The sequence below is a fragment of the Camelus ferus genome, chromosome 1 (assembly GCF_009834535.1).
Source record: "Camelus ferus isolate YT-003-E chromosome 1, BCGSAC_Cfer_1.0, whole genome shotgun sequence".
NCBI classification, from domain to species: domain Eukaryota; kingdom Metazoa; phylum Chordata; class Mammalia; order Artiodactyla; family Camelidae; genus Camelus; species Camelus ferus.
The window spans coordinates 58,943,095-58,970,772 of NC_045696.1; the positions used below are offsets into that span (position 1 = coordinate 58,943,095).

Here is a 27,678-nt window from a genome sequence, read left to right on the forward strand (position 1 = left end):
GGCTGGTATGTGTGCAAGGAACCCAAGCTCCTCATTGGGAAGATAAGTATGTTGCTTTGATAAGAAGAGATGGGAATAAAACTAAGCTATAGAACACCGCCTTGTAATGGAAGAAGAGAGGCAGCCTTTGAATTAACCTAGCTCACTTTCCTTTATCAGTATGGGTAGTCTTCTGATTTTATAAGATATTGAAATATTTTTGTGGGCCCATAAAAGCATTGAGAACCCTAGGCCCTGGCCTGAAAGATAAGGGGGCCCTAGGGGAAGCGGAGATCCCAAAAGAGGGAAACAACTGTACAGAGTCACAGTGGAAGCCCCTTCCCCACTTGGCTATTAAGACCACAGCTATAAGTTGGTTCCAATAGATGCTGGTAAAGCTCTTCTGTGAACAGGCATGGCACCATCATCCTGAAAGGTGCATGTGTGAGTTGGCCCAGTAAGAGGCCCAGGGAACTCACAAAGAAGGAAGGGGGCTGAGACACAGACACGTCACCGTGACACTGGGGAGGAGACAGTCAATGGCAGAAAGGGGTACTGGGGGGGTGCTCACTGGAGGGAAGAGCTCCACTCAGCTGCAGCAAGGACAAACTTGGGGATGAGATGCCTTTTCTGTGGGAGTCTGTCCCACGAGAGAGGTGCCAGAGTAAAGGCACAAAGGGAGGAACACAGGGATGTCCGGTGCACGAGGAGGAGCTCAGTTTGGCTTGAGGATAGGATGGGGGTAAAGGAGCTGGGGGCAGCACGTGGAAAGAGCCACTGAGGCTGGACGTCTGGATGTGCGGGGTGAGCCCAGGCAGCACCGTGTGGGAAGGTCACTTGGACGGGACTGGTGGGCTTTGGAGACCACTGGGCACTCCAACCAGAGCCACGATGTAGGAAGGTCCACCAGGCAGGAAAGACTCACTTGGGGGAGATTCGGGAGCTTTCCCAGGGGCCTGAGTGAGACTGAGAGAGGACGGGGAGGTGTAACACCACTCAGGCTGCAGGGAGATGGGAAGGGTGAGAAAAGGCCACCAGCTTGGTCACCAGGAGCTCATCGGGCACCAGGGTGAGGGCAGGGGCCAGGCTCCGGGGAGCACGGGCAAGGAAGTGGGAGCCTCCGATGCTGGCCCTCAGCCCGGGGTCTGCCTGGAAGAGCTGAACAAGTACTTACTCTCTGTTCCCAGCACGGGAGGAAGCGAGCTCTTTGGCCTCCGGGCTTTCATCTCCGGGGCCTTGGCATTCTCACTGGCGGGGGCATCTGGAACAGAATGAGCAACAGTGTGAGTCAGCAGCTGCCCAGGGAAAGGAGCAGAGGAGGCACCACAGTAGAAAGCCCACCTCAACCGCAGGGATAGTCCCCTCTTCCCGCTCCACTCTGAGGGCCCTCAGCACCCCCGGGCAGATGGTGCCTGCAGCCAGCACCTTCCTCACAAGAGCACCAAAGAAGGAGGGTCCGTCCGCGAGGCTTTATAAATCAGGTGGAGAGCAGTTGTGCTGAAGACGGGTGGACAGGCTATGCTGGGAGGGCGCTAGTTAATGCTTTCTCCTCGGCAGCAGGCCCAGGCCGCCAGAATCACATCATTGGCCAGACTTGGGGACAGCAGGCACCCCTCTGCTCACCTCTCCCCTTCTTTTCCTTTCATTGAGTCTTAACTCACTCAGGCTAAACACTCTGGATTTCCGAAAGCATACTGCTCTGTGTAGAGAGGCTTCTTGGACAGGGAGTGGGGACAGGGTTGTTGCTCTTGGTCTGGTGGGGGGCTTGCAGCCTCTGATTTCTCAGACTCCCTTGTACAGATGGGCACTGACGGTCAGCCCTCCAGGCCGGCATGCCTCACCCACTCTGGACTAAGCCTTGGACCCGGCGTGGGGGCTTCTGCACCGTCCCCACCCAGAGCAGGTCCAGTGAAGCCCCACAGATGCAGCCTCCGGGCAGAGCTGAAATCCTGCGGGGATGAGCGCACGGCTCCTCAGGCCTGCCCTCTCCTCTCCCTCTTCTTTCACATTCACACCAAGTGTGGACGGTGCCGGGGCAGTGGGGTAACATCGTGCTGGGCTCAACTGGGCAGAAAAGGCCCTCACTGGGCCCCAAGGAGACTGGACTCTAGGAAGCTGCAGGGAAATCACCCAGGGAGCAGGATAAGAAGGGGCTGGCTGCACCGCTATCACTACACTCCAGCATCTTCCCCACAAGAAGCTCTCTTCAGGGAGCGTGCTTGGGGGGAGCCTCCCCCTCAGAGCCACTTCCTGTGTATCCTTTTCCTGCTCCTGAAGAGGAAGCACAGGGGGAGAAGGAGGGGTGGGACTTTCCAGCTGAGGCTTGGCCACATTCTTGTGGCCTGGCTGGGGAGGAAGGGCCATCTCCCTGTCCCCGCCTCCAAGGTGGGGAAAGTCCGGCTGCTAGCAGCAGCGCTGTCTCCTAGACAGGGCTCCTGGGGCTTTAGGGGCTGGGCACATACACTCCCCGGCAAGCAGACTCCTGGTGCTTCCATCTGGATGCATTGTTCTTTCTATATGGCATTTGGGTCCCTTTCCTGTTCCAGAATGTGGGTCTGTCCATATAAATTCCTTCACACCAGTCGGCTTCCTTCCCAACCCAAAGCCTGCCCACTCTCCATTAGCTGGGTAATCCGGGAACAGAGGCTCGAGGCAGGCACTGTCCAGGCTCCTGGCAGCTCCGAGGCTCACAGGACTGCAGGACTGCAGGACTGCAGGAACAATTCCCTACTGCAGTCGGCCAAGAGCTGTCCTCATGTAATTACAGGAATGATTAAGTGTCATCCTTAAGTAGAACCTCCTAGCATTATATGACAGGGGATGGGGCTGAGAGAACAAAGCTGGAAAGGATCCCTTTAAGCAGCACTTGATAACCCGGCCCTCCTACCCTGCCACCTTCCATAAAAGAGCCCCAGGTGATGAGTCGGGGTCCTGCCATCCGTAGCTGACATGGCCCGTGTCCTGTCTCCTGAGTGGGCCACCCACACCCCAGGTTCCATGTGGACATGGATGGAGGAGCAGGACATCCCATGGGGAAGGGGATGATTTCATTTTCTGTGTGTGTGTGTGTGTGTGTGTACAAGGGCATGTAGAGGTGGGGTGGGGGACAGGAGGGCCTCAGGGACTATTCCTAGAGTCAGGAAAACCTGTCCTTGCTTCCCTTGATATTTGTGGATCAGGAAGCCATAAACCAGGCCTTTCCTTCCTCTTTTCCTTTAAGACCAGTCCTTCTGACAGCACCGATGACAATTTAAAGAAAGGCGCACCCAGAAATTTGTTTGTTTTCCCCCTTTTCAGGAACAGGAGGAGTGGGCAGAGTATGTTTGGACAGTTCCCTGTTCCTTGGCTTCAGCACTCTTTTTGCTGTCTTTTTCCAGGTCGGTGTTGGGGCATCAGAGGAGGGAGATAAAGAAGGATTGAGATTGTTTTTTTTTTTAACTGATGGGTAAACGGAGGCATGAGCAAGCAAAGGATGGGATGCTGAGAGGCCCAGTTTCTTTCAGGGTTCCTGAAAGAAGGGAGACAGGGACTGAGATTCCTGCTCTCCTTGGTAGGGGGTGTTGGGCTCTTCCTCCACTCGTGTTAGAGCAGGGACAGAGAGAGGAGGGCTCTGGTTTAGGCTTTGTCATCAACAGTCCTGGGATCCTGGGCAAATCACTTCAGCTGCCCCGGGTCTCTAGATCCACATCTATACTGAGGGAATGACACTCATCTTCTCCACCTCACAGTCTTACAAGGCTCAAGGGAGAGAATGCAGGGCAGAAAACCCATCATTTACCTATTCATTCATTTCTCCTGTTCGCCACATTTCCTTGCCTCCTTCCCAAATCTGCTTTAAAATCCTCCACCTTCAGAAAGCCCTCCCTGCCCTGCCCCTACTGCATGTTTCCTGCCTCTGCGTCCCTCCACAGCTCTTGAGTGCTAGCTTTACACTGACAAGTAAGTACACCACTGTCATGTGCTTTAAGCGTTGTTTGTAGACGTTCTCTGCACCTTATCTTTCCATCTGGCGGTGAGGAAAGGGGCTCAAGCTTCCCTGTCAAACCAGGCACACACCCAGAATTGGAAACCCACAGGGGTGGGACCGAGCCCCCTCTTCCCTCTGCAGCGCCCCCGCCCCCTGGGGGCTGTGCTGCGCCACGAGCCACCAGACATCCGTGAGAACTGCAGGAAGAAGTGGGCTGGGACACAACCATGTGCTTAATCAGAAACAGCTCTGTGCTCACACGGCTGTCCAGGGGATAAAAATAATAGTAATAAAAGTTTAAGAGCAGTCTGTATTTTCTGTCTATTTTAATCAGTTTTTGTGATGAAATTGAACTCCATTTCTAGATCTGGGCCCCAGGGCTGGAGTCCTTTGCTGGCTTTCTTGTGCCCCCAGAGAAGCATGGGGGAGGAAGGTGGCGGTGTGTGGAGGTGGGGGGCCTCCACATAGAGAGGAAAACGTGTCCTTTTATGGACAACACCTCACCCCTTCCACTCCTCGGCTCACTCTGGGCTCAGCCCTCCAAGGCAGCATTTCTTCTCTCTCCCCCGAGAGAGGTAACCCTAGGCAGGGGGAATAAGGTCTTGGGAGGCTTCTGGGAGGGGTCTGAGCTTCCAGGAGCCCCATGCATAGGCAGGGCAGAGGGGCTGGCCTCTCTCTCTGCCTGGGAACAAGCAGCAGGCTAGCATAATCAGGAGGGAGGGAGCTCTGGTTAGGATAAGTGCCTTTCTGGCTTTCCAGTTGGGTGACTGTGAGTCCTTGGGCTAGTTCCTGACCTTCTTCACCAGGAAAATGGGAATAATAATACATCAACAGAGGAGTGAATGAGATGTGGGGTAAGAGCTGGTATTTACTGGGTCCTCAGTCCGTGCCTGGCACGATGCTAAGTTTCATACACTTGTTTCAGGTTGAACCACCACTTGCCAATATTCAAGTGTTTCTGACCTACTGAAGGGGCAATTTTATTTAGTTCAGCCTAATACACATCAGCTGGCTGTGATAATATAAAGAATAATCACGAAAGTGGGAGCAGACAGAAGCCAAGAAAAGAAGAGTGGGTCAAAGTCAGCTTAGCCATAATCAGAGAGGCTCCCTGGCCACGACAGCAGTGACCACAGTGGTTGGAGCCAACACTTGAGTTTAAATTCCCACCCAGCTAGGTATTAGCTGTGTGGCCCTCAGTACATCACTTGGTCTCTGTACACCTCAAATGAGGCTTTAAATTTCATTGTCATGGTTACAAGTTATCTCCGAGTTACCAAATCCAACAGCCAATGCTCAGGCTCATTTATTCCACTTGGCAGAAGCATTTGAAGCGCTGATCTCCATCATTCCTTTCTTATTGATATGATCACTATCTAGCCTCTGGGACTCCTCTCTCTCCTGGATTTCTTCCTGTCTCACTGTGGCCATTCCTTCTCAGGCTCCTTCGCAGACCTCCGTCTTGCTTTACTTCTGTGTTGGAGTCTCTCTTTCCCTACTCCATCCACATCCACCCCTAGGGACATTTAACCCCAGGGCATTCAGTGGCCTCATGTGGATGGCTCCTCATATCCTGCCTCCAACCCTGACCTCCCTCCTCCACTCCAGATTCATCTAAATGCCTTTCTATGTGACATGCCCACTTGGATGTCTAATGGATATCCTTAAACTTCACTTCACGAAACTCTTGACTGTTCCCCCACCCCCTGATCTCAGTAGGTAGTACCACCATTGACTTGCGCTCCCCCATGAAAACCAAGGATCACCTTTGACATCGCTGTCTCTCTCTCTCTGTTTGCAATGCATCAGAAAATTCTATCTGCTTTACTGTCAAAATATGGTAAATCTGATCATTTCCCACCTCTTCCGTGGAGTGTAAGCTGCCATCATCTCCTGCCTGGGCCACCCCAGCAAACTCCCATCTGCTCTCCCTGCCTTCCCTCTTACCCCTCCTGGGTCTGGCCCCTACCTAAGTGGTCCTTTACAGCATCCAGTGTTGTTCCATCACACTTAGAATAAAATCCAGTGTCCTGGTCATGGTCTGCAAGGCCCTGCAGATCTGGACGCTGGTCCTCCTCAGCCTCATTTCCTCCCATTCTGCTCCCAACCCAGGGCTCGGCCACCCTGGTCTCCTTGCTCCTCCTTCTGGGAGTGCTCTGGCCCAAGCTTCGCTCAGGGCTTTGCTCCGGTTCCTTACCTCTTCCTTCCTCCTGCTGAGATTCCTTCCCATAAGTCTTCAGGCCCCTATTCAAATGCCTCTTCCTCAGAAAGGCCACACCCTCTCCCACAACAGCATCCCTCCCCCAACACCCTGCTTCGCTCTCTTCAAAGCACGTGTTTTTGCCTGAGATCACATGACATATCTGTTCATCCATATTTTTGTCTCTCCCTCACTCAAATGTAAAGTCCTTGAGAATAGGAATCTCTGTTTTGTTCACTGCTTTTAACTCCAGCCCCAGGAGCACTGCCTGGCAGAGTGGGCACTGACATACCAGTTGGATGAGTGACAGTGCAGGTGCCCAGTGGAACGCCACCCTCTACCACACACATGTACCACCCTCCATGGTTATGAAGCCCCAGGCCTCACTGGTAGCTGAGGCCTCATGCCCTCAGTTGGGTGTCTGGGAAGGGCCACCTGCGTTGCCCTGTCCTGGCACTGGGGCCTACAAAAGGCTTTGCCTCCTCATTTCTCACCTGGGTCTGAATGAGAGGGAATGGGCTACTCAGGCCAGAGGTGCAGAAGGACTTCCCAGCAGGAAGGGCTGTCCCTAAGGGAGACCCAGATCTCTTGGATAGCGGACACTGTCATGTTTTCCACTAGACAGGGAGGCCCTGCAGGTCGTGGAAAGGTGCAGACACTGGAACAAGGCACACCTGGGTTCAAGTCCTGCCAGGGTAACTCAGGCTGTGACTCCCTGCTCAGGGTGACTTGAAGGGCCTGGGCTTCGGGATCAGAGACACAGGATCTCCTGCGTAATGTCTTTGTGACCAGGGAAGGGCTGCTGACCCTCGCTGAGCCTCGGTTTTCCCACTGAGAAAGATACCCTGCTCATCTGTTGCATAAACTAAAAATGCACAAAAGTCTCTGGCCATGGCAGGCCTTGAAGGTCAGTGTTTTCTCCTACTGGGTGAGTTTTCTGGCAAGTTCTTACCCACTCCAGGCTTCAACTGCCTTCTGTGGTACAAGCTGACATGCCTGCTACGGCGCTTGGAAAGGACAGCAGTAGGACCATAATTAAGAACATGCACAGGAGCACCTCTTCTTTACAGAAACAACCCAAACAGCATGACTGAAAGAGCCAGAGGTGCTGCATTGTGAAAGCTACCTCCCTCTGTCTTTCCTATAAGAGGGAAGTAGTGTGGCTAATAGCGAACAGCCGATGAGCCAGTCATTTTTATGAGGTCTTGAAATACATCATTATATTGGCCACAGAAGTATAGTCTTAATGGTGTTTGGCACAGGCTGGGTGAGTGACAGCAAGTGACGATGCAGGGCCAGCCTGACATCAGCATCAGCTGTGGTCCTCACCCTGAGTGCGGAGGGACCTTGCAGCCCCTTGGGAGGGATGTAGGATCGTTCTATCCAGAGGTCCAGGGGGCAGCTTATAGGTGGAAAGACGGATGGCCCCACACAATGATGGGACTTGAAAATTCAGTCAGGGTTGCTTCTTAGGGCGAGCGGTTCTTTATTGTATTTTAATTCATGACTTCTTTAAAGAATTTGATTAAAAACTATAAACTCTCTCTTCAGAAAAATGCTCTAATCCACAAACACACAAAATATTGCCTTAACATCAAAGGGTGCATGGATCTATTGGATCTCCAAGCCAGGTACTACTGCCCCAGGGACCCTCTCTGAGAGGACTGGGGACGGACCAGGACCTAAAGCCTACTCAGCTGAGAGGAGCACAGGGAAAGATGCTCAGGAGCCTGCAGTCCTTTACTCCTTGCCCAGAGGTGGCTTTTGATGGAAAGATAACGCTAAATGTGGCAAGAAGGCCACTCACATGCAGGGTGTGGACAGATCTTGTATAGCAACAGGGAAGAGAGTGGGTGTGGAAGGGGCTGCCCTTTATCTCTTTGAAAAACAGGAGTCAGTCCTGTTATCTCAGCTGGTCTTCCTCTGATTCCTTTCCTAGCTCTCCTCCTAAGACCCAACTTCCAAACTGCAGCCTGAGGCCAAACCCTACAGAGGCCCCTCTGAAGGAATCAGAGACAAAAAAGAATCCCCCTCCCCACAGAGTATTCTGTACTGGGGGAAAGGAAATTTTATTTTGAAAACAAAGTTAGGTTTTAAAAATAAACTGTTTGCTCTTTCTGGAAAAGGTGCTGACACTTTGCAGATAAGGAGAATGAATTGTCCTCCTGCCTTCAGCTAGCCATGTAAATAGGACCCAAAGATGCCAGGGATTCCAAAAGCAGATGACCTCATTAGCAGGCAGGGCTTCCTCATAGATCGGTTGGAACCAGCACTGGTCCCAAGTATGGGGTTAAGTTCCCAGAAACACTATTTTTTAAATGGCAGCATCTGTCTAGAGAAAAGCAGGGCTCTGACCTGAGTGGTGACAGGAGGAATCACTAACAGCAGCTCCTTCCCGGAGCCTCAGAACAAGCGCTCCAAGCCTCTGCTGAGCTGACTACACACTCTGATCCATCAGATCTGCTCCCTTAGACTCAGAGAGCCCCTGTGACAGACGCACTCCCCGAACTCCGAGGAGATACACACAGTATTCTGCAATGTCAGCTTTACTGTTGGCTACTGTCAATTAGTTTGTATTGCCATTGTGTGTGTGTGTGTGTGTGTGTTTGAGACTTTTGAAGACTGTCTTTTCTTTTCTCCCATTCATTATGTATCACAGATCTCAGCTTTTATGATCAGGAAATCATATTACAAAATCCAGAGTAGGGACAATGATTCCATGTCCTGTGGAATGGCAGTGAGACAGGCTAGGGTTTTAGAACCAAGTAGTTATATTCAGGAGTCAGAGGAACCACAAAGCTAGTCTTCAAGATGCCTTTTTTGGACACTAGCTTTTAACGTGTCACCAATAGTTACGAACCAGGCATTTCAAGGGCAAGAGATTGTTTTCCCCAAACTACCTTTTTATACAGTTCCAGGAAAGTAACAAAATAAAAATCCAGAAAGGGCACTGGATTGCAAGTCTTAAAATGTAGTCTGGTCCTGCTTGGCCCTAAGTAGAGCAGGGAACCTTACGAGGGCTGCTTTCCCTCCCTGAATGGCCTGGGTTTCCCACCCTAAACCATCACAAGGTTTGTTCCACCCCAAAGTCTCTAGTTCTCACTCCATCCTGAGGAGAGAAAGGAGAGTCACAAATACACTGCCTGCATTTCTTTAGGACAAATCCCCACGCTTCACAGCGTGGACTTGCCCCTCCTCACACGGAACTCCACTCAGACCTGGCAGACCTCTGTCCCCACATGTCTCTCCCTCTTCCTCTGCTGTATTATGATTACTTATTTCTTCTTGCAGAGGCAGGCCTGTCCCCTCTCCCCGAAAACTCAGCCCCAACTCACCTTCCAGAGGAAGTGTCCCCACAGGGACCCCACTCTCCGTCCTCCTCCTCAAGGGTCTGTCCTGCCAGCACTGACACTTGTTTGCTGCGGCTTGTAAAATACTATGTAGTCATTTTCCTGTGGGTGTGTCTCTTCTCCTCCTGCCCTGTGTCCGGCTTCCCTGCCTGGCATGTTGGGGTCAGGACTGGGGAGGGGGGCCGACAAGATGAGCAGCCCTACTCCCAGCCGGGGGAGGGACCATCAAGTAGAGTTCCTGCTTTCCTTCCTGTCTCACTGTTTTGCAGAAGATGGCTTGACATTCACAAAGCAAATGCCTTAAGTAGGGGTGGCAGCCTTGGGTGCAGTTCTGTTCGGGAATGGTAGGAAGGGAGTGCTGAGAAGCAGGACTCTATGTGTGGCGGCGATGGGTGGGCACGACCTACCGTCCACGGTGACTTGGCAGGAGCACTCGGCCTGACCAGCGCTGTTCTTGGCTACACACTTGTATAAACCTCTGTCCTCAGGCAGTGCCTTCTCGATGGAAACGGAGCACAGTGAGCCTGAGGAAGAAGAGGAAGAGGAAGAGTTGTTTAGTAGACCAGGTCTGGGTTCAATCCGTGCCCTAACACCTGGAGCATCACAGGCAAGCATTACTCACATGGGCAGCCTTGGAAGCCTGGAAGTCAGAGGCCCTGTGGGAATCAACACCCGCTCCCCACCAAAGCCAGGGCACTTTTTTGCTGAAAACTCAGGTCCAAAATAACTGACCCCTAAATACACTACCTGCTGGTACCCAACCCCACTTCCAGCAAGTTCTTTTATGGGGATATAAGGGAAAGGTAAGAAGAAGAGAAAAAAATAGTCTCTGCCTTTGGAGAGCAACAGAAGGGGCAGATGCATACAGGCGCCCACACTGCGCATCACCAGGAGAGACAAGCAGCAGTCAGGCACAGTGCACAGACTACAGGAGGGACGGGGTAGGTGAGGATGCTCCGCCCAGCGCACAGCATTGATTCTGGGAATGCATCCTAGAAAAGGATGTTTTGAACAAAGAAGTGGGTGGGCGAGGGCAGGAGCCCCTGTTCAGCAGGGACACTGGCCTGTGGGAAGATCAGTTGGGAGGAGACGGTGATCAGCCTGAAACCCCGGAGCTGGCTTTCCAGAAATGGTATCTGAGCTGAGAATTATGGACAATGAGGGGCCCTGGGCTGGGAGAAGGGTGCTGGGGGGCTGTCTCCCTTAGTGCAGGGTGTTTTGGTCCCCTCAGAGAGGGGTGGGATGGACTTCTTTCCCATGAGTCCACCCCTGCCCAAGCATACCTCTTCTGGTCAGACTGGGCATGCACAGGATTCTGGTCCTCACCCATTCTAACTCTCTCATCCCAGGCTTTGCTACTTCCCTGGGTTGGGTGGTTCCCTTGGAGTGTGAGGATGGGCCAGCTGAGGACTGGGACTGCTGGGCCAGACAGGAGGGCAGCAGTCCCCTAGTTCCTGCCATCAGATACACATACCAGCCAGCAGCATGGCGTCCTGCCCAAAGCTGCCCTGTTGTCAGGGCAGCCGTCATCACACGAGGAAGAGGACAGAGCCAGAGCCGCACGCATCCTGCCGCCTGGAGCCACTGCTTTTGGCCACCTCCCTTACCACCACATTATGCAGCACAAGCCGTTGGCCCTGAGCGGGCTGAGCTGTGTGCATCCCAGGTGTACAGGTGGAGCTGCATGGCCAGGAGGGAGGCCAACAGGCCCTGCTCCCAGAGGGCCTTTGGTCTCAAAAGTACCAGCACCCCCATCAGACAGATGCATAGATGTGACTAACAAATCCAAGGATACTCAGAGAGAGGAGGGCGACGTCAGTTCTGCCAGAGAACCTCACTGAGGCTGGAAGAGAATGCAGAGACATAATAGTTCTCTTTACTTCTCGGCACCTGAGTAAAATCTTAGATAGGGAGACCTGGTCCTACTGACCCCCTGGGGCAGGACAGCTGATCTGCGCCCCTCACTCCTACACTCTCATTTCTACCACCCCTTCGGGAAGGGCCTCACTATGCTCTCCCACAGGGGAGGGCAGTGAGTCAGGACCTCTTCTCCCTGGGGTCAGGAGACAGAATTTGCAGGAACTGTCACAGAAAGGATTTAGGTTGGATTTTTAGGACGTGTGTCATGAGAGTGAGAACCATGAGGCACAGGAATCGGGGAATGAGGGTAACTATCTTCTAGAGAGAGAAATTTTCATTCATCTGGGAGGGCAGGGAATGGGAAGATGACCTCTGGCCCCCAGACTTGAGGCTCAGAAGAAACAGACCCCATCTCCCTCATTTCCCTCAGTCTGAGGCTATGGCTCTGACAGCAGATCCCCCACTCCCAATGAACATCCTGGTCGAATCCTTGATTGCCTTTCAGCTTTAGGCCCCCAGGTGCCTGCAGCCTTAAACCCAAATGCCACAAACTGCAAGGACAGTAGTGAGACCCCCCAGGAGAGGTGGAGCATGCAGACCACAGCCCTCGCCTCTGATGGGGGGAAAGCATCAGAGAAGGCAGCTTTTCCAAGCCGCTCAGGGCCTGGACCCCCGGCCACATGCGTGGGCAGGGGGAGGGCCCCGGCAGGCCCTGGGCTGGGCTAGCCCAGATTGAAGAATCTGGTATTTCCGGTGGGACAGCTTATTCCTGACCTCCAGAAGAAAAACTGTTTCCCAGAGTTTTTTTGAGAAGCCTCAGCCTGGTGGGGAATTTTGAGAGGGAGGCAAGGGGGATGGGAGCGGTCACCACAGAACCAGGGATCCGATGAATGGCTCAGCTAGCACCATCCCTGGGAGAGCCCTCACGGCCACTGAGTCTGAAGACTCCATCCTGCTCTTTTTCCGAGTGTGTGGGGAGAGGAGAGGCGGGGCCCAAACCCTAGACGCTCTACTCCGAGGCTGTCCTCAGTCAGCACTGTCTCCTGACCTAGTTCCCCTGGCATATCTGGACAGTGTGACTCAGCTCCAGGTCACCTCCTCAGGGACGGTGCCCTCCATGCCACCTGTAAGCAACCCCAGCCACAGATGGACCTCTTCTGTGCCCTAAATTCACCTTCATCAGAGCAAGTCTTCCAAGGCCATTCCTGGAACACACACCTCTCCCCCACACTAGCTCTCGGAGGGCAGCAACTGTGTCTATTGTGAATGTTTTTCCTGAGTCTGGAATGCAGTCATGGAAAAAAAAAATTTACCATTCTGAGAATGACCAAGGCGTATTTCTGTGGCAGGTGATCTGACAGGATCTATGCAAGAGAAAGTCATGAACACTTCATCAAACATAACCTACCATTGAAAAAGTTAATATAATTTCTAAAAGGAAAAAAAAATTCCTAGTCATAATTCAAGTGGATTATGCACACAACACAAAAGGGGCCAGAATACTGCCTCCCACACAGTAGGTGCTGTACAAATCCCTGTGTTTTGCAGGACGGACTTACACAGGTTTTGAAAAAGCCTTTGCAAGATCCCACACTGAAGGCAATTAAAAATGAATCATTGGTGGACAACAGCAACAAAAATGAATCCTCATTATTAGATTGGGAGAAATGTTTGCCAGGGAGAGAAGCCTGGCCCGGGCAACAGGAAATAAGGCATAAAGATGAAAGCACTTCTCAGGAGCAGCACAAAGCTCACTGGCCGGCCGCTGGCCTCCCACTCCTCGGCCAAGGCCTGAGCAGCTCTGCCGGAGGTCCAGGAGGGGCCTGGGGAGGCCACCCTGCAGGCCCGGAGGGCAGACCCAGCTGTTGTAAGTGAACACCATCCGCCTAGCAGCTCCAGGGATGCAGGAAGAGCAAGGACATCTCCACACATCCCTCCAAGAATTTACAGTCAGATCCATCTGACTGCCACCACACCTCTTCTGCTCTCCTCGGCCCTAAATGGAGTGGACATAATCGTGTCTAGGGGAGGCCTGCGGGCAAGCCCTAGCTAAGCTATAGGGTTCAGAGAAGTCCCCCTGAAACCTATGAACAGCATCCACTAGCAGCAAATGCACAGATACACACATTGATGGGGAGAGAGCACAAGAGTCAGTCATGGCCAAAGGCCCTGGTGACAATGGTCTGGGAAGGGCTCTTGGACGAATCCAATCTTGATCTTAGATAACAGACTGGGGTTCAGTGCAATGGAGCAAGAGGGGTTCAAGGAGGTGTGGGTGGAGAGGATGCTGAGTGGGGTGTGAAGGATGGGGAAACCCACTTAGCACCCCCTTCTCCCTACAAACCACCTCAAACACCAGCCTCCTTGTTCCCACTGATGCCATCACTGGGACCTAGGCACCCACACACGGACACTCAGTGGTCCTCTACTCCTTCCTCTTCTTTACCCCTATCCCCACTAAGCCAGGCAACAGGTTCTATTAATTCTACCCTTGCTTCTTGAACTGGTTATTTCCTGTCTGTGGCCATGGCTACCTTGTTAGTCCAGGCCTCACCACCTTTCTCTCCAACCTCTTCAGTAAGGTCCTTCCTTGTGTTTGGGCACAGAATCAATCAAAACCCCTAAACCCCAGCTGTGTCCATTGCTCCCCATTCCCAACTCTTACATGGCCCTACTGCCTTTAGAATTGAGTTCCTTAGCATGATGGAGGACGGAACAGGCCGTGCTTCCCTCTTCACCCAGACCACTCTGTGAGCGGGCTTGCCTCTGCTGCTGCCTGCTCCCCTGCCTGGAAAGCCCATGCCCTCCCTCTCCTCACTGGGAGCCCTGCTTGCCTTCAAGGGTCAGGTCAGGACACAGCTCTTTCACCACCAGCCTTTCCCTGCGGCCCCAGCACTCAGTTCCCTCTTCTGCTCCCAGCAGCTCATCGTCGGCACTTGACTGGAATAGTTTTATCACTGTGAGTGTGTGTTCTCTCACCAGATCTACTGAGAGCAGACCCACTTACACCTCTCAGAGGACCCTACTCCCTGCCATGGGGCCTGCTGACATGGTTACTGATAAGGCTTGACCACGGGCCTGCTCCTGGGGACCGTGTTTCACCCCACTCTTAAGGACTTGGAGAGTGAAGTTCTAGAGAAGGGGGTGGGATGGTGGACAGAGTGCCGTTGCTGTTTTGAGGCCAGGCCATCTCCCTGCTGTGGAAGGTGGACAGGCCCGTTTCGAGGTCTGCTTCCTCCACTGCAGTGAAAATACTTGAAACTCACAAGCCCAGAAGGCACCAGCAGGCTTCCAGCCTCTGGACAGCTGTTGACAGTGTTGGGGGTAAATAGCCATTAGCACTTTCCCTTGACAGACAATGCTCTTGGGGAGCTGATCAGGGAAGGACAAGTATGCCGACACACTAACAAGAACTAACGAAGAGGTGACAGAGCATAGTGGTCCAGGGTTGGGAACTCAACTGCCCGTGTTCCAATCCCAGCTCTGTTGCTAACTAGCTTGGGCAAGGTCCTTAGCTGCTCTGTTAGATGGGCAGTATAGTGGTTATGAAGATTATATGAGTGAAAAGCGTAAGATGCCTGGGCCAGTGTCTGGCACATGGTGTTCAATTAGTGCAAGCTATTACTTTTCAAAGGAGAACTACAAATATTCAGAATATTTTTTAAAGTTGGATTTGGGGCTCTCTCCATAATACCCTCCAACCCTCTCCAACCCCTCCACTCCTGTCTCTCTCTAACCTCTCCCTGCACTGGCCTTTTAATCATGTCTTCTTCCTCAACTTTGGCCCTAAACTGTCCCTCTGAGGTGATTCTGTGGTTGGCCTTACTGGGGTAGCTAGTGTCAAAGGGTCTCGGTGTCCAGCAGATACCACATAAGGCATGCTGGGTGTGAACAGCCAGTGTCTAAGGGCTCAGGTGTGTTTCTGAGACCAGGGCTGAGGTCTGCTTACACTGCTTTGTTGCATGGACTGTTTATAAGCAGCTGTTGGTGGCTCTGCAACTTCCATGCCACTTCCAGAACAGGGGCATGGCTGTGGGCATTGCCCTCAGTTGTCTCAATATCAGCCTCCCTGAGGGTGTTACAGCCATGGACCTCACACTGTGTGGGCCTGTGAGACTGTATGTGTCCCAAGGACAACGGCTGCCCACCCTGCATCCTTGCCCAGAGAGGTCACCACAGAGTAACCCAGGAAATGCTCCCGGTCAAGGTTTTAGGTCAGTTTTCCACAAAACTTTCCAACCGGGAAGGGCCCACAGGGGTGGCAGGGAAGGCTTGGACATCTCACCTGCCCCCCTCCATGGTGATGCCCCACTCCCTCCTGCTTGTGGACAGACTGAACTAGCAGAGGCAGGGGGATGGATGAGATGACCCCTGGAGGCCCCTACCCAGCTGAGGATTTTCACGTGAAAAAGCTATCGTGCCAACACATTAACAGAAAATACCCCATTTCTCTCTCTCCTGGCCAGTTTCCCCTTTACTCCTTCAGCAGATTCAAAACGCTCAGCTGTGACAGATTTGCTGCCTGAGCTGCAGAGTGAAGATAGAAACTTCTTCCTGAGCTGAGAGGGATAATGCTATCGTCTTCGAATGCATCATTTGGGTTTTTAAGAGGAAGGAAGAATGCCAGAGGAGGGGTGAGGGAAGGGTGGAGAGGGGTGCCCTCAGGGGACAGGAGGGAGGGCAGCTGGCCGGGGGAGTGCTTCTGACGTCTCAGCTGATCTGGATTTGACAGAACCTGTCCACTCGGGCCGCCCTCTACCCTTCAAGGGTAAAATGCCACCTCCTGGGAGCTCTGTACTCTGCCCTGTGCAGAGCCTCCAGCATTAGCCTGGAGCTCAGGCGGGACTCTATTCCAGTGCCGGCCACCAGAGTGGGGTGTGGGACGCCTGCTGGCCTTGAAGCTCCCATCCAGACTTGGGATTTACAAAAACATTGCAAACCAAACTGAGGGTCAAGGGAAAACACCCCTCTCACTCCCACCTCTTCTCTAGGTATAAACTGACCCATCTGAGAACTCCAAGCCCTGAAAGGCCCCAGATGGCAGGATTTAGGGCCCCCCCCACCCTCCGCTTCTCCCCACAACCCAAGAATGTGAAATACCAGCAAACAAAAGTCTCATCCAAATTAGGAAGTGAGTGGCTCTGTCCGCCTGTGTGTGCCGCAGGGGCTGCTCAGGCTTTTGGATTTTCCCCTTCAAACCCACAGTGTTATCAAGGTTTAAGTTTCTGTTGACCCCCACATCATGCCCTGTCACTGCATACCCTGCCCTGAACCTAAAATGCTCCTTCAAAGGCAGTTCTCAGCCCCAATCCCCTGGTCAGCCCCAGCCCCAGTGCCCTCATTTTCAAGCCTGTGACCAGAGCCCTCTAGATGCCAGAGCTGGGGCATCAGCTCAGGCCCAGGGCTGCTCTGAGGAGCCACACCTGGGGGTTCCATGAGGGGTCTCTGCTGGACAGATGGCGAGACCCAGGCGTGCGCCTCAGGACCAGACTCCCATCCCTGACCCCCAGCAATGGAATGAGTGCCCAAGGTCCTGAGTGGGCACAGATTCCATGATTGAGGGGCATAGAGAGTGGCCATTCCCACCCAGGCTCTGGGCTACAAGCACCATCAACAAGTCAGGGCTCCAGGAGCTGACAGTGGCTGGGACAGAGCCCCCTTCCTCCCAGCCCCAACCGTGTTACCTTCTTGGGAGAGGACGATGAACTTGGTGGTCTTCAAGGTCTTTCCATTCAGCGTCCAGGTGATGGTGGCTGGGGGGTCAGAGGACACCTGGCACTGGAGCAGCAGCTTCTCACCCTCCACCACATGGACATCTTGTAGCTTCTCCTTGAAGGTTGGGACTGTCCCTTGGCTCTCTGGTCTTTTTTCATTTTCTGTGGCCCCAGCATGGCCCCTCTTGCAGTTCACATCATTCTTAACTTCCTTTTTGAGTTCCTCTTTCCCAGCTGGTTTTGGAGTCTCAGGTGGCTTGGCAATGCCCATGGGTTTGGGGGTCTCGGCTGGCTTGGCACTGCCCATGGGTTTGGGGGTCTCAGCTGGCTTGGTGTTACCCAAGGGCTTGGGGGTCTCAGCTGGCTTGGCACTGCCCATGGGTTTGGGGGTCTCAGCTGGCTTGGTGTTACCCAAGGGCTTGGGGGTCTCAGCTGGCTTGGCACTGCCCATGGGTTTGGGGGTCTCAGCTGGCTTGGTGTTACCCAAGGGCTTGGGGGTCTCAGCTGGCTTGGCACTGCCCATGGGTTTGGGGGTCTCAGCCGGCTTGGTGTTACCCAAGGGTTTGGGGGTCTCGGCCAGCTTGGTGTTACCCAAGGGTTTGGGGGTCTCAGCCAGCTTGGTGTTACCCAAGGGTTTGGGGGTCTCGGCCGGCTTGGTGTTACCCACGGGTTTGGGGGCCTCTGCTGGCTTGGCGTTGCCCAGGGGTTTGGGGGTCTCAGCTGGCTTGGTGTTGCCCATGGGCTTGGGGGTCTCAGTTGGCTTGGTGCTACCCAAGAGTTTGGGGGCCTCTGCTGGCTTCGTGCTACCCAAGGGTTTGGGGGTCTCGGCTGGCTTGGTGTTGCCCACGGGTTTCAGGAACCCTAAAGGCTGGGCATTGCCCACAGGCTTGGGACTTTCTGCTGCCTTGGCATTCAAGGCCTCAGCATTGTTGCTGCCATTCTCTGCTGGTAATTTTTTCTTACTGCCTAACACCGAGCGAAAATCTGGAGTGGCAGGTTTTGGAGGTGGTACCTTCTCAGGCAACGGGGTCTTAGGAGTCCCCTTCTTGGCCAGGACGGAGCGGAAGTCAACCTGCTGGGGGCTGTGCACCTTCCTCTCTTCCTCTGACACCGTCTTGGGCTTCACTTGCCGCTGCAGGTTGGCGCGGAAATCCATTTGCTCGGCTGGGATCTCCTTCAGGTCCTCTTCAGACAAAGTCTTGGTACTCACCTTCTTGCCCAGGAGGTCACGGAAGTCCAGCTGCTCCACCTCCTGCTGGCGGATGGCCTCCTCAGTGTGCTGCCGTGTCTCCACACGCCTCTTGAGCACCCCGCGCACGTCTTCGCTGTCCTCCTCCTCTGGCCACCCCTGCCCTCTTGCTGGCCAGCCGGGCCTCAGGCTGCCATAGTGGTCACCACCATCAGCACCAACTCCTCGGCTGCAGAGGCCCTCACAGCTGGCAGGCTCCCTCCCCCTGCAACCAGTGAAGGGAAAAAGGAAAGTAGCAAGAGGAAAAGGGGCCGGGTAAGAAAGAGACGTCAGGGGAGAGCAAATCCCCGAGGGAGGGAGGGCGGAGGGGAGGGGAAGAGGAGGGGGGAGCTGGCCAGGCGGTGTTTATAGAAGGGAACATTGGTGAGAGGCGCTTGCTTGCTTAGTTGGTTTGTTACATCGGTAATGACTTCAGTAGCCTTATAAGGGTGTGTGCAAAAAAAAAAAGAAAGAAAAAAATTCACCCCCTCTCCCTCCCCTACTCTCCCTCCCTCATTCCCCTTCCAATCTCTCTCTCTTGGCTCAGCAGCCTTGGCCAGAGGATACAAACAATCTGGGGCTGCTGGGATGGGCCTGCTGGGACCAGGAGGAAGGTGGGTGGGTGGTGGCATGGAGCCTGGCCCAGCAACCCCAGGGGGCACTCACCGAATGGGGGCTCTGGCCGGGCTGCTCTGCAGCATCAGTGCCACCTGGCAACTGCATTCGCCAACCCGATTCCTGAAGAATGCAAGGGATCAATACAGATCAAGAGGCTCTCTGGGCCGGGGGCCTCTCAGCCTAGGGCTGTGGGCAGGCAGCCCGTGGCCACAGGCTGGTGGGCTGGCTCCAGGGGCCCTAACACGTCCACACCACACCTACATTTATGGCAGAGCCTGCCCCCACTGTGGTCACCCTTTATTTTTCCAGCTCTTGTTTAAAAAGGACAAAAAAATAATCTTTTGGACAACAGCTAAGGAAGGCCTTAGCAGTAGGAATGCTTTTCTGTGAGTATAGGACAAAAATAATACAACCAAACGGTCACTCACTCAAAGAAGAGTGAAGACAAACCCTGCTGGGGCTATGATGGAGCTGACTGGTCTAGACTGTGCAGCCCCAGGCAGCCTGCCCAGTGACCTTGAGTCTGACTCCACGCTCCCTTAATACAGAAGTGGGTCTTCCCTCTCCTCAGAAGGTCCCCCTAGCCACTAGGTCTCCTTCGCCTGCTCGTGAAATGAAAACACTTTCCAATCCCTACCCATCAGCCAATGCCTCCGATCAGAACTTTTTGTATTAAAAATCTAACAGGTGTCTCCTGACATGGGTGGCCCTTTCTCTGGGAGAAGAGCTCCAGCTTCTTCAGCCCACTGTGAAAACAATTCCATCTTCTCTGGTGTGCGACCAGCTGAGGGCCCCTATGCTCAGGAAAAGAAGCTGTATCATGCTCAGAACCCTGGTGGGCTTAGAGCGGACAAGCCCTCCAACCCCGCAAGGCTGCCATCTGCTGGCTTTTCTGGGCTCTGACCAGCCAAGAAGGTTCTGCTCAGTCTGGGGGAAGCAGTGGGGGCAGATCTGAGAGCCAAAGGAAATTCTGCCTGTTAATAACCATGTTTTTGGGAGCACCCCCAGCTTTCATGGCTCACATCCACTACCTTTCTTGTCCCCACAACAGCCTAGTGAGGTCCAGAGCACTGTTGTAAAGGGAAGGAAGGGAGACTCAGGAGTTTACGGGAGGCAGAGCGGGAATCTTGGGGTCGCCCGCTCATTCTCTGCACTTGGCCGTCTTACTGGCACTTCAGGGGCTGACATGTGCCCCAGACCCTCCCTCAGACATAACTCATTTCACTTAGTCTTATGGCAGCTCTGTGAGGTTGGGGGTCAGCATTGTATTCATAGGTAAGAAAAATGAGGCTTATAATGGTTAATTTGCTTGAACTCATAATGCTGGCCAGGCAGAAAGGGGCTGGGACCTGGGACCATATTAATCCAAGACCTATAACTTTCCCATCCTTCCCTACAGTGCTCATCAGTACAATCTATTCTAGGACACATGTGTGTTTGTGTGTGTCTACGTGTACATCAACCACACATATATGGGGTCTACCCAATGGAAGCCTGTGGGTCCATGTTTGGGAACACGTGCATGTGTATAAGCCATCCCCATGTGGACCAAGCTGATACTTGTGGGTACCCGCCTTGCTTTACCTGGCCTCCATCCCAGTGGAGGACCAGAACCAGCTCAGACACCAGCAGACCAAGGTGCGGCAAATGATTCTTGAAGGTCCCTGGTGTCATTATCCAGGCTCTAGGACCTGCTTGATGTAAGGAGAGGTTGATCTTTTGTGCTCTCCTACCCTCCTCTCATCTGCTGGGGTCCTCTCCTAGCCACCTTCCTCAATGCTCAGGCTCTCAGGGGTGCAGATTCAAGGCTCAGAAAGCCTCATGTCTGGGGAGTTTGAGGGCCCAGCAGGCCCCTTTGCTCCACAAACTGCAGTTAGGTGCCCCCTCAGTGCCAGGACCTGGGAAGGCTGGGAGGGCCTCAGAGGCCTGAGAACTCGTCACAGGAGGCTAATAGAGCTTCAGTCCACTTGCAGAATAACCAAGGGAGGTCACTCAGGAGTGAGGCCCAGCCCCCTGGCACTCTGCTCTTGCCACACTGCTGGCCAGTGTAAGCCACTCTGTTCCCGCTTTTCTTTCAAGCACAGGGTGTGGGGCCCAGGGTTGGTGTGGAGCAGGAAGACAGGATGTCCAAGGTCCGTGTTTTCTGGAGAGACACTGACCAGATGGACCTGCTTTACCCCAGCCAAGCCCCTCAGAGGCTCTCAGTGGTGGGGTGCCCTGACCCCTGCGCTGGAGTAAGCTCTATCTCCCCATGGGGGAAGCAGATGAGGGCTTCTATTGTTTTCTGTTGCCCGCCTTGAAGGAGGGTGCGGGTGGCCACCCTGAGCACCTGGGCAGTATGAGGGGCAGAAGGGAGGCAGGGAACTGGGGATATCATGGCTGGACCACTAAGTGGGTCATCCCTTGGCATGATCTGGGGGTCACTATTTCTGCAGCCACAAACTTAAACCTCTGCTGGACCTTTAGGGCAAATCATGTGTTCATTTGGAGCCTACAAAGTCAGAGACACCTGGAACCCACACCCCAGATAATCTAACCAGGTGAACAGCATCTTGGGCCATCTTTGGTGTCTGCACACATTCAAAGTCCAGCCTGTGGCTGAGAATGAGACCCCTACCCCCGTGCCCAGCCCAGGTGCTGCCACAGAGGACACGGGGCTATCACCCTATAAGTGGCACCTTTAACAAAGAACAGAAGCCTTTGTGTTCCCTGCCTCCCAAGCCCTGAATAAGATGCCCACTCTTTGGCTATAAAGCCTTGGACTCTGTCCCACTGTGAATTACCCACCCCTGGAATGGATTTTATATGCAAAATTAGTTTAAAGAGCTAATTTCCTGGCAAATATCAATTTTTCAAATATTTCAGCTGGAATCTGGAGCTGATTTTTTGACATTTCCCCTTTTAGTTCAGGAGACAAGAGCTCGGGAAGGGAAGGGGAGGTAGAAACCACCCACCTGTACAAACCCCCCACCTTCAGCAGGAACAGGTAGCACCTGTCCTACCCCAACCTCACCCCACTTCCTCCTTGAAAGGTGTTCTGTCCCTAGTCTAGGTCTGATTTCTGTCTAGGTCTGGATCTGAGAAAAGCTGGGGGGGAGAGGGGTCCCTGGCAGGCCTGGTGCACTCCCCAGGGCAACTTTCCACGGACTTGCTCCTTCTCACTGGGGACAAAGCCAAGGCCAGGGCAGCAGCCTCCCAAAGGAACAAAGAAGCTGGACTCTAGGGAGGGAAAAGGGGCAAGGGCTGCATGCAAGGGGACTCTAGTGTGATGTCCCAGGTTCCCCAAGTTCCCAGTGTACTTGGGAGAAACGAGGAACAGAGGAGCATCTGATTTAAAGACAGAGCTGAGGATTCCAGTCTGAGCTCTACTATTCACCTCTGGGTGGCTGTGAACAAGCCTGTGACCCTGAGGCCTCAGCTTCTCCCATTATTAATAGAGAAGGCAGCCAGATAACTTCTGAAGTCCCTTCCAGCTAGGACAGTCTAAGTTTTATGACTGTCCCCAGCTGGGCCCAGACAGTCTGCCTGCCGACCTCCCAGTGCAATCCTCCACTCTGGCCTGGCAGACTTCCCACAGCCTTGCTTTGCTCTTTCCTACCCTCCTGTACTCAGTCTATCCAGCAAGACTTTATACCCTTACCTCAAAATCCCAACAAAAAGCTCATCTCTTCTAGGAGATGTGATGTATTATCTTGAAGCACTGCTCCTTCCATAAAGACAAGATCTATTTTAACATATAATCAGTTTCCATCATTTGCACTGGCCTAGAGGAAGAAGAGTCTATCTTCTTTTGGAGGCAGATTTTGGAGGCAGATTAGCCTTTCTGATTATAACTGGTTCAGGCACAAGGCAAAGGCTCTTGGTGTGTTTTGAGCATACCACTGAAGGTGGTAGGGTGACCAGCTGGCCCACGACCATCTCATCAGCTGACCACAGACACGTCATTATCTCAGCTAAAGTTTTCTGAGCCTTGCCTGGCTAAGTAGAATTTCCTAGCAGATTCAACAATGCCTAAGAAATAATCAATGACTATTGTCTTAAAAGTAATTAAGTATTGGGATGGTTTGTTATGCAGCAAAAACTAACTGATACAAGAATAAGGCACATGCCCAGAAAGGACCCATGTGGATGAGGCACATGCTGGGTTTTGTCATTGCTGTAGGAAAACAATGCTCCATCACCACATATAGATACAGAGCCTATCTGTAGCTCAGAGCCTTGAACATGATGGACTCAGTACAGAGAAATGCCAGCAGCACCAAGCCTGCACTTTCTTTACCTTGAAGCCCAGCCCCACACTATTTCGTGGTTCCTCTGGCTCCCCAGTCCCAGGCAGGTACTTTGACAGAAGGTAGGGGGTTAAGGGAGGTTGGTAGGACACGCAGACTCACTTGAGCAGGATCTCATACTGGCCAGCGTGCCAGGGCTGCACGTTCTTCAGGACCAGGGTGAACACATCCTCATTCTGTAATACCTCAAAGTGGCCAGTGTCTTTGGAAAGGGCTTTGCCATCTCGGAGCCAGTGCACAGTGGGGAAGGGGTCCCCAGCTATGGCACAGGAGATGAGGACATTCTGGCCCTGGCAGGCTGTCACTGAGCGAGGCTTGCTGATGAACCAGGGCTGGGTGCCATCCTGAGGTTCTGTGAGTTGGCAAAGGGTTGAGTTAGAGAAGGAGGCCTTTCTGCAGAGAACATTCACTCAACTCTCCATGGCAATGAAGGCCGGAAGACAGTGTCTAATCCAAAGAATGGCTAGTCCAGAAATCACTTTTATTGGATATACAGAGAAAGCACATCCTTCTCATGGCAAATCTGCTGGATTATTTCTCAGAGGGTAAGATTAACATGCATTTGTATATCCAAAAGCAAGGGAGGTTGCCCAGAAGGTAGAGGGGTTCTGGGACAGGTGCCAATGATCTACATGATATATGTATGATTAAGAGCTGTCATTTGCTTCATCTGTGCTTAACTTTTCTCTTCTGTTAAATATAGGTTCTCTAATGGCAAGGACTTTCACAGGCCATGACTCACCTCCAAAGCTATCACTGCCAAATTGTTAGTGTATTAGGAGATTTCTCTCCTAGCACTCTACGCAGCTTGTCACCAGTAACCCAGAGAGAGCAGGGACTTCAGAAGGCAGGGAAGGGCGGCCTCCTACCCAGCCAGAGCCTGAGATGTAGGATGGGGAGCTGGCCACTGGGGCTGGGATGGGACCAAGGGAGTCGAGGTCTATGGGGGAAACAAAGAAGGCTCACATGGTTTCCTCGCCTCCAAATCACCTATGGAGAGGCCACGGCAGCATGTCCTCCCCACCCCTGCCCCCATGGCTGGTCAGCGGGTCTGCCTCACCTTGCACCATGAGCACAGCCTGGGTGCGGACCTCTCCTGCGCTGTTCCAGGCTTCACAGGTGTAAGTGCCTGTGTCCTCTGGGAACACCTCCTGGATACAAAGGCTGTGCAGAGTGCCTCTCTGTTCAAAGTGGAAGTCCTCTGACTCCTGGATTTCATTCCCATCGTGAAGCCAGATGACCTCAGGGGGCGGGTTCCCTGAACAGGGAGGAAGGGCAGGGGGGCAGGTCAGGGAGGCGGTTCCCTGCATCATGTGGCAAGTCTACTTAACGCTATGACATTGTACTAAATACCAAACTCTCCACGCTTCAGTTTTCCCATCCAGAAAATATTCTAACCCAGTCTACCTCACACGTTTGCTGGGAGGATTAAATAAATTAATACAGCCCCCTTAGCAGCCCACTAGAGAAGCAGATTAGAATAGCATCTGGTACAAAGGAAGTCCTCAGTGTGTGGTCATTACAATTACTAAATGACAGGTTTAGGGAAACTGCAAGAATCCAGAAGTGAAAAAATATAATTTCAGAGATAAGAAAACCCAAGAAGAATGGTTTTCAAAATTAGAATTCAACTGGTTTGATCAAACTGAGTGGTAGCTGGATCACTGGGTTCCCGGCAGACATGTTTCCTGCGCGGCCTCACCCAGTGTGTACACGTCCAGGCAATGGCATTGTGACTCTCAGAAACTCCCTTGTCAGTTTCCACCAGCAGGAAAGCTCAGTTAGCACTTTTGGTACTGTGCAACTGTTGTCCAAGGGTGAAGATGGGCGCCAGGCTTTCCAAACACAGCCCACAGGGGATAGCATTTTCAGTTTTTACTAGTCTACTTCCCTGGGTAGTTTCTTGCTATTGTGGGGGCATAAAACAACGGCCACCTGTGAGGGTTTTTCTCTGCAGTAAGACCTGAGCCATTACACTCTGCTTCCCTGGGAGTGACTGCTGAGGGAGGCTGCATGGTGTCAGGCTCTCTCAAGGAGAGAGATGACCACCACCTATCTCTGATGGGTTAGCCAGCACATGTCTGGGGCCAGGTACAGAGTGCCTCTGATTTCTATCAACTCGAGCAATGAATGTGTGCAGGGGAAGGGACCCAGCCCTCTGCTGCATCATCCCAGGACTGCCTCCAGCCTGCAGGAGCAGGGAGTTCATCCGAGGATCCCTAAAAGCTGAGCGCACAGGTTCTCTCCCAGCTCATCTTTATCACTTCTACAGCTCAAAAGGAACTGAAAAAACAGAGTGATCTCCAGGCTGTCAGCGGGATGGACCAGAGGCCAGCATGAGTGTGTGTCAGTAAGTCTGTGCCAGGAGACTTCTCCAGCTTTTCTTATTGGCCTCTAGCAAGGACTGTGACCTCTCACGTTGGGCTGCTCACCCCATGCTCTTGTCACCCCACCCCTGTTTTAGAAGGATGTCTGCTCCATTGCCTCACCTCAAAATTTGAACAGAGCAACTGAGACTATCTTCCGAGAGTCGGGAAGCTCTCAGAGCATCTGGTTTTGGACCAATGTTCACAATCTTCCAGCTACATTGGCTACATTGTGTTTTCAATTAATCCCTCACCTCTGCCACCTTCTTACCCTGGACCACTCAAACTTGAATCCAAAAAATCTGCCCAAAGAAAAGCAGAAAAAAGGGGCCAAGAGGCTCCACTTCTAGGCGCCACTGACTGGCAGTCCCAGACTGATTTTCAGGTGGATCAATGATCTGAGCAGGACGTTGGGGAGCAACCCACGTTGCAAGCATGCTCATTTTCACATATACTCCGAGGAGAGGGATGCAGAGACAGACCTGACACCTGGACTGTCATGGTGACCTGGCTTCCGTCCATGACTCTGAGATCAGAGAGGCCCTGCAGGAAGAGGGGTGCGACGGGCTTGCTGGGGGCTGCGGGCAGGAGGTACTCCCTCTTCTCATCACTCTTCTTTTCTGTGTGGCAAACAATGTAGGGGGAACACTCATTCACTCACCTGACAGACACAGGCTAAATGACCACTTGGCACATAAGCATGTTGAGGCTCAGGCTCCCAGCAGAAACTGAACCGCGACCAGACAATGAGTCTGGGAGGCCCTGGAGAGGACTAGGAACAAAGTGTGCCCATTCCCTGCTTGGCATGACAGTGCTCTTACCTCCCAGCAGTGAAAGGACGAGGCCCCTGTCGGGCCAGGCCAAATCTAGGCTCTGGTTCCTCAGGAGAACTTCCAGCGGGGAGCCAGTACTTGGCATCTTACGAGATTTTTTTTTCTTCAATGTTATTTACTTTTTTGAATAAGTGATACACTCATATGGCATAAAATTCAAAAGGTCCAAAGAGTATGTGTACCATCTCCTTTCTACCCCTGTCCTCTGGCCAACTGTCTCTCCCCAGAGGCAACCAATTTTCAGTTTCTTGTTCATCTTGCCAGCGGTGGTCTACGTGTATAACAAATACAAACAGGCAAACTCTTTTATTTGTCTTCTCTTAAATAAAATGATAGCACACTATACACAATGATTGGCATCTTGCTTTTTCTTCTAACAATACAGTCATCCCTCTGTATCTCCAGGGTATTAATTGGTACCAAGACCCCCTGCAGATACCAAACTCTGCAGATGCTGAAGTCCCTTATATAAAATGGCATGATATTTGCATATAACATAAAACCCTCTTGTATACTTTAAATCATCTTAGATTACTTCTGATACCTAATACAATGTAAATGCTATGTAAATAGTTGCTGGGGTGTGGCAAATTCAAGTTTTGGTTTTTGGACCTTTCTGGAATTTTTTCCTCAAATTTTTTAAAACTAAGAAACAAATCCTTTTTAATACACAATTTTAAAGGTTACTTTCCACTTACAGTTATTACAAAATATTGGCTGTTTTGTACAGTACATCCTTGAGCCTATCTTATATCCAAGAGTTTGTATCCCTGACTTCTCCACTCCTATGTTGCCCCTCCTCCTCTCCCAACTGGTAACCACTAGTTTATTCTCTGTATCTGTGCATCTGCTTATTTTTTGTCATATTCATTAGTTTGTTGTATTTTTAAGATTCCACATGTAAGTGATCATACAGTATATGTCTTTCTCTATCTGGCTTATTTCACTTAGCATAATGCCCTCCAAGTCCATCCATGTTGCTGCAAATGGCAAAGTTTCATTTTTTATGGCTGAGTAGTATTCCTATATATATATATATATATATATATATATACACACACACACACACACACACATATACACACACACACACACACACACACACACACATATATATATATACACATACACACACACACCCCCCCACATCTTTTTTATCCGTTCATCTGTTGATGGACACTTAGGTTGCTTCCATACCTTGGCAATTATAAATAATGCTGCTATGAACACTGGGATGCATGCATCCTTTTGAATTAGTGTGTTTGTTTTTTTCA

General features: G+C 52.2%; 1 protein-coding gene across 1 annotated transcript in view; it reads right to left on the reverse strand.

Annotated features, from left to right (window-relative positions):
* The window catches only part of MYLK (myosin light chain kinase), a 150,936-nt gene that overhangs the window by 44,119 nt on the left and 79,139 nt on the right, over positions 1-27,678 (reverse strand). Inside the window, 7 exon segments of the mRNA XM_032481411.1 lie at positions 1,154-1,240; positions 9,904-10,020; positions 17,041-18,524; positions 18,965-19,036; positions 23,308-23,557; positions 24,266-24,463; positions 26,054-26,191. Coding sequence (XP_032337302.1) covers positions 1,154-1,240; positions 9,904-10,020; positions 17,041-18,524; positions 18,965-19,036; positions 23,308-23,557; positions 24,266-24,463; positions 26,054-26,191 — 2,346 coding nt within the window.